We start from the raw sequence: 12505 nt of genomic DNA on the forward strand, positions 1-12505 counted from the left end.
AAGCTGTCAAACAGTTGCAAATCATGCACATGGGAGTGATTCAAACACATCACCGAGCAGCTGTAAATACTCGGTGCTCGCCCGAGCATACTCGGAACAGAACATACTCGCTCAACACTAGTAATGATGCTTCAACCTGTGCTATACAATTGTAGCGTTTCGACTTCTTGACAGATTTCTGCCCTTTTTTGACCTATGCAACGTTTCGACACCAATTGGACCTTCATCAGATATTCTGATTGCTTTGCTCTGCTCTAATTACAGCATCATACTCTTTCCTTACAGCGCTACCATCTTTTATGTCATTTTATGTCTTATGATGGCAAAGATAATTTCCCTTTGAATCAAGTCTTCTGGGAAATGCCATAATTTCAGGTCCAGGACTGTTCCACAAAGGAATACTTTGTTTTTCTCCTGCCATCATCTCGCTAGTAAGCTATTATGTACTTAAACATTTCTATTCAGTGGTCAATGTGTTTTTGCTTTAGTTTTGTCGAAAATGGGAAGTGTGTAAACAGGAAAATTAGTGTAATTACCACCATTAGGAAACCAGTAAACACAAATGAAAAATGTTCTATCTTAGGACATTCGTTCCTCCTGGCTTTGCTGCATTCTGCGCTCCAGTCGCTTTAATTATCATTTACATAACGAGATGGTGACGGTAGCCGTATAATCAGCGTGTGTTTATACATTCAGCAAACCCATTTAAACCAGACTAAAAATAAAATCCCATGTTGCAGATACTTTCGGGAAACCTTCGCCCACGGTGGATCCTTCTACTCTGTGCCGAGACAAAATTAGAAATGGACACTTAGACCGAAAATAAACACAAATCCATCATGAGGAATTCCACATTAGTTTAAAAAAAATTATGCAGAATTTATTTTTTTTTTTGGGGGGGGGGGGGGTTTGTCCTGTTAAACCAGTACACAAAAGGTTTGGAGTATATGTAAATGCTCCTAAAATGTGACAGGGTTAACTACTCCCAATAGTGATCACTACTGAGAGGGTTATTTTTTTAGTGATGAGCGAGTATGTTCTGTTAACACTTTCGGCGAGGGTGCTCGCCGAGCATCTTTGGCGTGCTCGTGTGTTATGTTTGAGTCACTCCATGTGAATGATTTGCAACTGTATGACAGTTTTAATACATGTGAGGGATGCTTAATAAACAAGCATTCCTCACATGTATTTGTAGCACCCTGAGGGCTCGGCTGCTACAGGGGTATTACACCTCAAGCCAGAGGTGTGGTATTCCACTCCCGGGTAAGGATGGAGTGTGGAACTGAGCTAGTAGGCTGCATGCACTACATACATCCCATTTCCGGGGGACAGAACGACTGTACTCCCACCAGTATATGTGCAGGTACGACAGCGTCTGTCCCTGGCTGGAGTGGGAGGGGGGTGGAACATCCCAGTAGTGTAGGGGCAGATAGGGGGAGTAGTCTGGGTAAAGATAGGAGCTCATTGGGTGCTGGTCACCTGAGCTCACACATAGAGGGAGTATATAAGGTGGGCACCATCTTAGAACAGGGTGAGTCTTTAGCCTGAGGAGCAGAGCAGAGGAGCTCAGCCAGGAGGGCTGACAGGGAGCTGTGGCTCCGGCTGGGCCCAGCTCCAGAGCAGAGCCTGCAGAGGGAGAGAGGAGAAAAGAAGGACCCAGAGAGGAGACAAGAAGGGAACCCCAAGACCCCAGAATAAAGACAAAAGGGTGAAGGGTTGGCGGACAAGGGTACCGGATCCCAAGCTGGCAGAGGCCAAAACCAACCTTAGCCAGGAACCGGAGGTCGTGGTCAGGAGCTGCCACGACCCTCACCAAATCCACTAGAAAGGCACACCGAGTATAGGGTCAGGGAGCCCAGAGGAGGCTTGACCACCAAGAGACCCGAGGGAGCCGGCCAAAAGTGGATCCCTGGTGGGAACGGCCAGAGGAAGGGAGAGTCAGAAAGGAGCTCAGGACCACGCTCCGGAATTGCCTGGGGGTTGGCCGAGTCCAGGACCTGGTGGACGCAGCACGGCTCGGGTGGTCACTCAAGGCCAGAGTGACTAAAAGAACACCAGTAAGTAAAAACCCTGAACTGCATCTCCTGACTCTGAATCTTCTTTCTGCATCATCACAACCCCCACCATCTACACCTGCTGCCCTGAGGCCATACCCCTCCCGTTGGGGGTTATACCATCACTGCTGCACATATACCACCGGCCTCAGTGGACTGCTCTGCAGCGGCGGCTTCAAAGCCGCACTCAACGGGTGGCGTAGTCGACAATCAAGTTAACATCTACTGCCATAGACTGCCACTTAGTTTGACACCCTGGGCACGGACCGGGTCACCGCCACAAGGACTACTACCCCCATCGAGATCCGGCTCCGGGTATCCCCTACAGCACTGGCCCAGGGGGCGCGTCATATTAACCCCTTTCCGACGTGGGCAGTAACAGTACGCACCACATCTGAAAGGCTGGTTCAGCGGGGGCACTGGCGCTGAGCCTTAACTGAACCGGGCACATGTCAGCATTCAGTGAACGTTGAAAGAAAAAAAAAAAAACTGGAATTTTTTTGCAGTTTCACCGAACTTGGAATTTTTTTCCCGTTTTCCGCTACACGATATGGTAAAACCAGTGATGGCGTTTAAAAGTACAACTCGTCCCGCAAAAAGTAAGCACTCACATGGCCATATTGCCCAAAAAATAAAAAGGTTATGGCTCTGGGAAGAAGGGGAGCAAAAAATGAAAACTCAAACGGAAAATGCTTCGGTCATGAATTAAAGTGGTCAGTCGCAAATCATGCGCATGGACACCTGAGCACGACGAAGATACTCTGAAAACACCCGAGCATGCGCGCAAATTTCGAGTAATGAGCATGCTCGCTCATCACTAGTTATTTTCTTTTTCTTTTTACTCTAGGGCCGAGCTACTCTGCATTCCCGCCACCTGCTCCCCCAAGAAGCGTTGCCAATAAGGCTCCACAAATGGTCTACCACTTGTATGGCTGAAAGCAGAATACTTGGGTTAATGCATCGGCCACAAGTGTTTGGGCACCATAAACTGTGAACTAGCTGTGCTGTTTCCATAGCCCTTGGGTAACTTTTGTGAGCGTTAACAGCCTGATCTGCTTTTTTTTTTTTGTGGGGGGGGGGGGGTTCCACCTTCCTCTAGCTTGTACATATACATGAATGGCTGAGAAGCCTTTCCAATACCCTGTAATTTTAGAATAAAATGTCAAAAAGGTACGGTTAATCTATTAAGGCCGGTTTCATGGTCAGAGTACGGATCGGCTGTGGGTTTCCTAACCCTAATTCGACATCCTCCTAGGCATTGGAAGCTGTTGCGTTTGGGTCACGACCAGTTGCCGATCCATGAGAATACTGCCAAACGCAACCTATCCATTACTTGTTCTATTTCTTAAAGGAGTTGTCCAGATTTGCCATGAAAGTCTGCAGTCACGTCTAGTCTGAATGTGTCCAGGAGAATCCTGACAGTGCACCCTATGCGCGATGTGAGGATTCACAAGTCTGCAGTACAAATCTGTTAAATCCTTTAAGGACATTAATCTATACCTATTTTGAGTATGTGGGAAAATCTACTAATGGCTTCATAATTTCCACAGTGTGTAAACTGTCCAGATACCTTTTCTAAATCTCCAGGATGGATTGATACTTTTTCTGCCCACAGCTCAGTGACTTATCACAACTAATCTTTTCTCTGTTCTAACTTTCTATTTTTCTTTAGATTTTTGTAAATTATTGGAACAATTTATTATCCGCTCTGCTCCCAAATGATAGTTTTATAAATTACATAAATCTTACAAGGCACAGGGTCGTAGTAACAGTAATGACAGACGTGTGGGTAGGGCACAGGTACGTATTTAATTGCATTGCATATAAAGTTAGACTTAGTTCAGAAGTTTTGCAACTTTTGTGTTTTAGTTCATGTAGGAAGAGCAGCTCTGGAGCACAAACTGCACTTTTTACTGTGCAGACTTAAGCTTGCTATAGATGTGGTGGTCATCTTCTCCAACTCCCTTGTGTATTGAATGCTTGGCCAAATATTCATATCTTCTCTATGAAGAGAGGACAAAGATGTAGCTAGACACCTCTAGCTTCAGTTCAACTTCTGTGTCCAAAGTAGGCAAGTCAAAGCTTGGTGATCCTTACTTCGAGTGACTTGTCAGGTTTGATTTAACCCAAAAAAACAAAAAATTACAAGGAAAAACCACCGAGGTCACAGTAATCAGATTCACACCCCTTCCTGATGTATTCTATATTATTCTAGTCTGTGACTGCCCATTCGCAGATTGTTTGTTCATGGCCTGTTTCTATTTTGCGTTGTTTGCTGTATTCTTCTTAGCCACTGAAGTTTCATTCTTTAGGGCTTTATCACAATGTGAATTCCTTATCTAAATCTGTGTAATGACCTTAAATGTTCCTGGGAGAGGATCGGCGTCTGTTTAATGCAACCGTCACAATAAAGATATTACTGCAGTTCTATTTAGAAATTGCTCTTGATTTGCGAGTGCGGTTTACGGACTATAAACCAAATACCGGTACTTCCCTCGCTCGCTCTCCATGGAATAAAGAGCCATTATTTAGAAAAAAATAGCTGATTATCCAAAGGATTTACTGTGAAATATCTTTTATTCAAAGGCTACATGTGTACTAGGAAGCGGAGAGGCACACAGCAAACGATCTGATCAAGCTTCTCTGTATAAGAAATCAGGTGATTGGCAGGAAGAAGATCCAGCTGTCCAAATATTACAGTGGCCACTGCTGGATAAATGGGGTATTACATGTTAACCATTCAAATAGCCAGAAACTGGGAGCCGTAGGGATATTGCCTAGAATATCGTGGTAACCTACTATTTTGAACATGACTCAATTTTTGGCGAAAAATGCATCAATTTTTGGCATAACTTGTTTCGGTCTCGCTTTTATTTTTTTTTTATGCATTGTGGGGCGGTTTTACAGGTCTGTATTTTCGTCCAGGCCGAGAGTTTGCCAGAACAAAAATTGACGTCTCCCATCTTTTTTTTTTTTTTTTTACTTTTTTAATGGGTAGAAGTTTGGGAAAAAATTTATTTTGCTCTGAGACGACCGTGATGTCACATCAATGGAAGAAATGGCCGCATGGACAAAAATTTTAAATTTTAATCCAACCCATTGATGAAAAACTTTATTTTTTCACTTGTATGGAAAAAAAATCCCTAGACGTCTCAAGCCATAAAGCTTATTTGCGCCTCATAGACCTTGCCTTTTTATGACTGATGCCAAGGATAACAAATCTGTCATCCATAGGCTACAATGGCATCCAATAAATGGATTGGTCATGAAAAGCCCTTTAAGATCCCATATTAGTCTATGGCTGAACACAACTTTGGTTTACTATATACATCAAGAACTTTTCCTGGTATACACTTTAAAGGGGTCATCAATATCAGATCGTTGGTGTCCCCACTGGTTAGCTGCCATCTGCTTCGGCACCGGACGGTTGTTGATATTGAATGGTACCTCACCCTACCTGCCATTAAGGTGCAGTACTCAGAAGTGGCCACTAAGCCATGTATGGAGCTACGCTCATCTAAATTTGGCCGCCGCCATAGCAGATAACATTTGATCGGTGGGGAAGTTGGATGTTGGACCCCCACCAATCTGATATTGTTGACCTATCCTATGGATGGGTCCTCAAAAAGTTAGTCATGGAGAACCCCCTTTAAATGGAGGCCATATAACATGGGGTGACCAGGCCCTTATCTGAAAGTCATTTTGGCTGGCTTTACCCTTCCAGTTCCCAAATAGTCCAAGGGTGAGCACAATCCTGGCAGGTATAGCCATTGTAATTGCTTTGCGTGTTGTGTGATGGCAATTGTTCCATTGTATGAATAGAAAAAAAATCCAGGATGCCTGTGCCTTTAAGGCGCAGCTGGAGCTCGGAATATAACTGATAAACCCTTGACACTGTTATTGCTTAGTAAGAATTCGGACGTTTAATAATTAATATTTCCTTTCAATTGCCAGAAAATATGTGCGAGAGCAATGGTCGATATTTGACGAGCCATGTTTGTCTAACCCTCTCAGTCAAGAAGTTCACACTTTTACTTTGCGTCTATTGGATACTGGCACTTTTGCTGAATTTGACGGGCGGGCATCATCACTGCTCCATTTTTCAGAGGAATTTCAAAATTGCGTTAGATGCCAAAATTCGCCAAATTTTTGCATGACTTTTATGGCATTTACTTAAAGGGATATGACGCGCCCCCTGGGCCAGTGCTGTTTGGGGATTACCCGGAGCCGGATCAGATGGGGGTTGTAGTCTCCGAGTGGCGGTGACCTGGTCCGTGCCCAGGGTGTCAAACTCAGTGTGTGGCAGTCTTTACAGATGTTATAGTTGTTCTTAGTGTCGACTACGCCACCCGTTGATTTGCGGTCAAAAGGCCGCCGCTGCAGCAGGGTCCGCTGAGGCTGTTGGTATGTGTGCAGCTGTGGTAGTATAACCCCCAACGGGAGGGGTATAGCCTCAGGGGGTCAGGTGTAGAGGATGGTGGTTGTGAAGGTGCAGGATGATCAAGCAAGAAGACTCAGTCGGGCTGTGCAGTTCAGGGGTTTTTACTTATGGGTGTTCTTATGGTCACTCTGGCCTGAAGCGACCACCCGAGCCGTGCTGCGTCCACCAGGTCCTGGACTCGGCTAACCCCCAAGCGATTCTGGAGCGTGGTCCTGAGCTCCTGTCTGACTTTCCCTCTCTTCTGGCCGTTCTCACTAGGGATCCACTTATGTCCGGCTCCCTCGGGTCTCTTGGTGGGTACACCTCTTCTGGGTTCCCTGACCCTATACTTGGTATGCCTTCCTAGTGGATTTAGTGAGGGTCGTGGCAGATCCTGCCCACGACCTCCGGTCTCTGGCTGAGGATTAGTGGCCTCCACCAGCTTGGGATCCGGTACCCTGGGTGCCAACCCTTCACCCTGCTGTTTGTATTCTGGGGTCTTGGGGTTCCTTCTTCTTCTCTCTGGGTCCTTCTGACTCCTCTCTCTCTCTTGGCCTTGGAGCTGGGCCCAGCCGGAACCACAACTCCCTGTCAGCCCTCCTGGCTGAGCTTCTCTGCTCTGCCCAGCCGGAACCACAACTCCCTGTCAGCCCTCCTGGCTGAGCTTCTCTGCTCTGCTCCTCTGACTCAACTCTGACAGACTGACCCTGATCTAAGATGGTGCCCACCTTATATACTCCCTCTATGTGTGAGCTCAGGTGACCAGCACCCAATGAGCTCCTAGCTTTACCCAGACTACTCCCCCTATCTGCCCCTACACTACTGGGATGTTCCACCCCCCTCCCACTCCAGCCGGGGACAGACACTGTCGTACCTGCACATAAACTGGTGGGAGTACCGTCGATCTGTCCCCCGGAAATGGGATGTATGTAGTGTATGCAGCTAACTGAGCTCAGTCCCACACTCCATCCTTACCCGGGAGTGGAATACCACACCTCTGGCTTGAGGTGCAATACCCCTGTAGCAGCCGAATCCTCAGGGTGCTACAGATATTCTAGGATGAGGGCAAAAATTGGAGTAAATGTCCTAAAATGCGCCTTAGTGCAGACGTATTTTTTTCTTTTCACGTCTGAGCGAAGCGGGTAAATTATTCAAATAGCACGCTGATCAGTGTATGATCTGATTCTTTTGGATGAAGAGAAGATGGAGAAAAAAATGTCTCCATTGTCAGGTCACGGAAATCTGACTGCACTCAGATGCCATCCGAGTGCAGTCCGATAATTGGATCAATCTCTGGCATGCTGCATTTGTTTGCGGTTGGTTGGTGTGTGTTTTTTTGTTTTTAGAATAGAATAACATGGGGACAAGTGCGATCCATCAAAATGTCTAGCACTTGTCCAATTATGGTCATCTGCACAAGCCCTAACTTTTAATACATACCTAATGAATGCTGTGTTCCTCCAGCGGCACAGTTCCTGTGCTCCCTGCCAACCTCGGTTTACTTAGTTGCACCAGTCATATGTCGTGTGTGTGTGTGTATATATACACACATGACCACTGCAGCCAATCACTGACCTCGGCAATCCTGTTGTCCACCTTGGCAGGAGCACTGAGGCTGGTGATTGGCTGCTGCAGTCATATATGTTTGTACTGCAGCGAAGTAAGCAAAGACCAGCGAGGGAACACCGGAGATGTGGCGCTAGAGAGAGGACGTTAATCAGGAAGATCAGTAAGGTGTGGTGGTTTTTTATTTTATATTTTTTTGTCCTGTGACATGAAGGGGTATTTTTCCTTTTGCATCTACATATTTTTCCTGTTTCCCAGGCAGCATTTCTTTATAATGAAGCCGATTATAAATACAAGTCATGGACTGTACAAAGGTCACTTTCTGGATTTTTATTTTTTTATTTTATTTTTTTTATTGCAATGAGTCATTGTGCTCCTGGCTGCTTTCTTTTTTTCTACTGTGAAATAATGGTGAGTCACAGCGCTGAAATGCTGGTTAGCCTCTAACCTGCCTGTCCATGTGGTTACCTGGCTACTGCTCGCAGAGAAAGACAACTAGTCCTTTTAACTCCTTTCTCGCCATAGAAAATATTTCTATGCTTGTCTATGAAATTACCAGGACATTTGGAACTTAGTTTGGTTTTGTTTCTCCTTTTTAGGCCAGGCAATGCTCCCTGGGAGAAGGTATGCAAATTAGCTCTCCTCCCAAGAGGAAGAGAGCTGGCTCTCTGGTGCCACCCAGTGGAGATAGACACCTATAAGCCTACCTTTTGTATGCAGTTGATATAAACAGGGGCATAATTATAGAAGTGCAGAGGTAGTGTGACACCCCAGGGGTCTGGTTGCCACAGTGATAGAGATATTATGTCTGAGAGCAGGTGGGAGGTCCTTTGGTCAGGGATCCTGTGCATGCCACACCTCCTGCCCAGTCTTGGGAGGGGAAGAACTTCCCCTATATAAACCCGGGGCTGAAGCAGGGTTAGCAGTCAAGGAGAGTAGAGACAAGAAACAGCAGAAGCAATACTACTACGAGTCAGGGGCTGGCAGCTGCAGAGCTCGCCCTGACTGAGAAGCTTTCTTACCGGACCCGGCGTCCGAGGCTGTGGGGACTAACTCTTACCCAGCAGCAGAAGCCGACCGGCAGGGGATTTCAGGTCCTCAGGCCCAGAAACCCGAAGGCACGGTCACACGCGTGGGACCAGCACCGCCATCGTGGAGCGGAAGCCATTAGAAGGCCCCGAGTCACCGGCCATACGGGTGAGCACCACACGGTACACTCAGGGACGTGGGCTACTTATATCCGCTTCTAGCAAGGTAGCCAGAAGAGTACAGTCAGTTTGGGAGGCCTACAACTCCGCCTGGCCAGGGGAGATCCCATCTGCTCAAGGACTGACCAGGCCCCGTTCGCTAGCAAGTACTCCGGGAGGGTCTATCGTTGTTACCAGTAAAGACCCTGAATTACACCGCACCGTCTCTGAGTGGTTCCTGCTACCCCCATCATCCACATCTGCTGCCCTGAGGCCATACCCCTCCCGTTGGGGGTTATACCATCTACGCTGCACCATCCATCCACCGGCCTCAGCGGACTGTCCTGCAGCGGCAGCTCCATAGCTGCATTCAACGGGTGGCGTAGTCGTCCTACATCTACCGCTGTTACATCGCCGCTCAGTTTGACTCCCTGGGCACGGACCGGGTCACCGCCACGAGACTACAACCCTCAAGAGATCCGGCTCCGGGTAAGCTCCCGCGTGCGCAACGCAGCGCGACACAGGCCCAGGGGCGCGTCAGTAGCAGTCACTCTTGTTCCCTGGTGTAATATAAAAGGCATATGGTAGGTGGATGGCCCTACTACAGGTGCATAGAGACGAGGTAATAAAGCCTGCAATTATGACAATGTGTATCCTGTAACACTTCATTATAAAGAATGAGGCATACAGAAAATAACTTCGCTCCCTCTAATTTCTGTCATTCACTTCAATGGCGAATGACCACACAGGCATTTTTGCCATTTAAAGGGACTAGGCATGCCACCACATAATGATCACTGGGGGTCCATCCTCTGGGACTCCCACAAACCCCGGTGAATGCTGCATCCCCTTTATTTTTTTTTAAATAGTCTCCTTCTGTAGATCAGATTGATATATATTTTGGTAGGAAAAGTTTCAGTAAACCTTACATTTTATTCATTGAACAGAACTGCCCACTGGACTCGTATGCATCCAGTGATTGACAGCCTTTTCTGCATGCAGTGTCACACAGGGGAGACTGTCAATCACTGATGGGACTGCCCACTGGACTTCAATGCATACAGTGATTGAAAGTCTTCCCTGTATGACATTGTATGTATAAAAACTGATAGGACCGCCCACTGGACTCATGCATTCCAATACAAGGGATTTCAATGAATAAAATACAAGTTGGACTAAATATTTTTCCAATAAACCTAAAGCTCATTCTGCTCATCTTCTCTAGATCATACTGTCCATAGATTGGACTGAATGCACAACATGACAGGTTCCCTTTTAATGAGTAGGTGGGGTGGGGGAGTGGGGAGTCCTGTGTAGAGGAAATATCATGCAGGGTACCCAGCACTGAAGCACCACAGCCTATTTATTCTCAGGATCAGCGTGTCCCAGAGGTAAGACCCATTTATTATATGATACCAGGTTCCCTGAAGAGGATACTACGTCCCCTTTACTACTTTTTCTTCTGCACAGGGGTGGTTGTTCAACTGAATAGTGCCGGTTGGTGCAGTTGCCCTGCACAGGAGTCCTCCCTGGTTGTGCAGGGTACTGCAGTTAGAGCCATTTACATGCAAGATTTAAAACTTAAAAGGACCTGTCACCAAATAGCGTCCATACAGTTCCACAGATATGGGCCATTTTAGTTGGTGCTAATTCTTGTGGTCTGTTCCAAAGAGGCTTTGCTCACAGGATCCTCTGGGGCGTGTCTTTAGGATACTCAATTATTATCTTGTGAGCCACTCTTCCTTGCTAAAGATCATAAACATTGGTGCTAAATAAGACCCATATCTCTGGAAACATGTCACTTTTGACCTAGTGACAGGTCTTCTGTAAAGATTATGCATCAAAGTGGACACTTTATTGTAAAGTTCCAGAGGGCAGCTTTGCAGGGATCACTAATTGAGGGCATATCCTAGTGCTGTGCCATCACTTATTGAGGTCAGAATGCCCATCAATACTAGTAATGAGACTTGTGTCTTCATTTATAGTGGATAGGTCCATTAAGTTTTCATTAATAGGTCTATATAACCAGTGAGTGACTCTTTGGTTGAACAAAAATCACTCTGCCTTTCTTTAGTTAAGCTCCCTCTGGAATTTCCAAAAATTGCATTCGTTCTAAGGATCCACACCCAAAACGTGTGACAAATTTGACATGTCTAATTGTGGCCTGGGGGTCCAGTCTCATTTTGCCAGCCTAAGAGTTTGTATTTGGGATACTATCAATATCTTTACCAAAAGAATCAAATGGAGCAATTCACAGCTCTAGTATTATCTATGAAGGAGGAAGCTGTTCGCATCTCCGGTATTGTCTATGGAGGAGGCAGCATAAAAGTGGATCTCAGTATTTTTTAGAATATGTTAATGTTGGTGTACAAGTATCGCAACTTTATTTTAGGGGGGGGGGGGGGGGAGGCAAAGCAAAAAAAAAAAACTTCATCTTGGAGTATATGCTTGATAACAAGTAGTCTTCACCATCCTCTTCAACATACTAAGTCATTTCTTCGATCTTCAGGTCATGAAAAATATTTTTCACCAGTCGTTCAACGCTTACAAGGCTGATATCGAGCCACGAATGAGTGACCTAACTCTTCCGCACCTACAGTGTAGTCGCCGACTATTTGAGATTATGTTGTCCCACAGAAGGGTGACTTCTGCCTTCATTGAAGGGGACAACGTTGTGGTCACATTGGAAGGAGAAGCCGCTCGTGTTCTCAACTTTGATACCGGTAAGTCTTAGCTCTGTTATCCATTTCTTTACCATAAGAAATTACAGTGCATTGTGAAAGTATTTGGCCCCCTTGAACTTTTCTATATTTTGCCACATTTCTGGCTTCAAACATAAAGATATAAAATTCTAATATTTTTGGGAAGAATAAACAACAAGTGGGACACAATTGTGAAGTGGAACGAAATTTATTGGATATTTTAAACTTTTTTAACCAATTCAAAATTGAAAAGTGGGGCGTGCAATATTATTCGGCCCCTTTACTTTCAGTGCAGAAGTTCAGTGAGGATCTCTGAATGATCCAATGTTGTCCTAAATGACTGGTAATGATAGATAGAATCCACCTGTGTGTAATAAAGTCTCCATATAAATGCACCTGCTCTGTGATAGTGTCAGGGTTCTGTTTCAAGTGCAGAGAGCATCATGAAGACCAAGGAACACACCAGGCAGGTCCGAGATACTGTTATGGCGAAGTTTCAAGCCGGATTTGGATACAAAAAGATTTCCCAAGTTTTAAACATCTCAAGGAGCACTGTGCAAGCGATCATATTGAAAT

The 12505-nt window shown here is 45.8% G+C and overlaps 1 protein-coding gene across 2 annotated transcripts in view; it reads left to right on the forward strand.

Moving 5' to 3' along the window:
* Positions 1–12505, forward strand: part of LOC141174289 (uncharacterized) — a 76839-nt gene that overhangs the window by 49109 nt on the left and 15225 nt on the right. For both annotated transcript variants that reach the window (XM_073659145.1, XM_073659146.1), the window contains one exon: positions 11737–11950. In XM_073659145.1, the coding sequence (XP_073515246.1) occupies positions 11737–11950 (214 nt within the window). The remainder of the gene's footprint in view (positions 1–11736; positions 11951–12505) is intronic.

This window comes from Phyllobates terribilis, unplaced genomic scaffold, assembly GCF_046119375.1.
Source record: "Phyllobates terribilis strain yellow unplaced genomic scaffold, ASM4611937v1 Scaffold_13__5_contigs__length_258822181, whole genome shotgun sequence".
Taxonomy (NCBI): Eukaryota; Metazoa; Chordata; class Amphibia; order Anura; family Dendrobatidae; genus Phyllobates; species Phyllobates terribilis.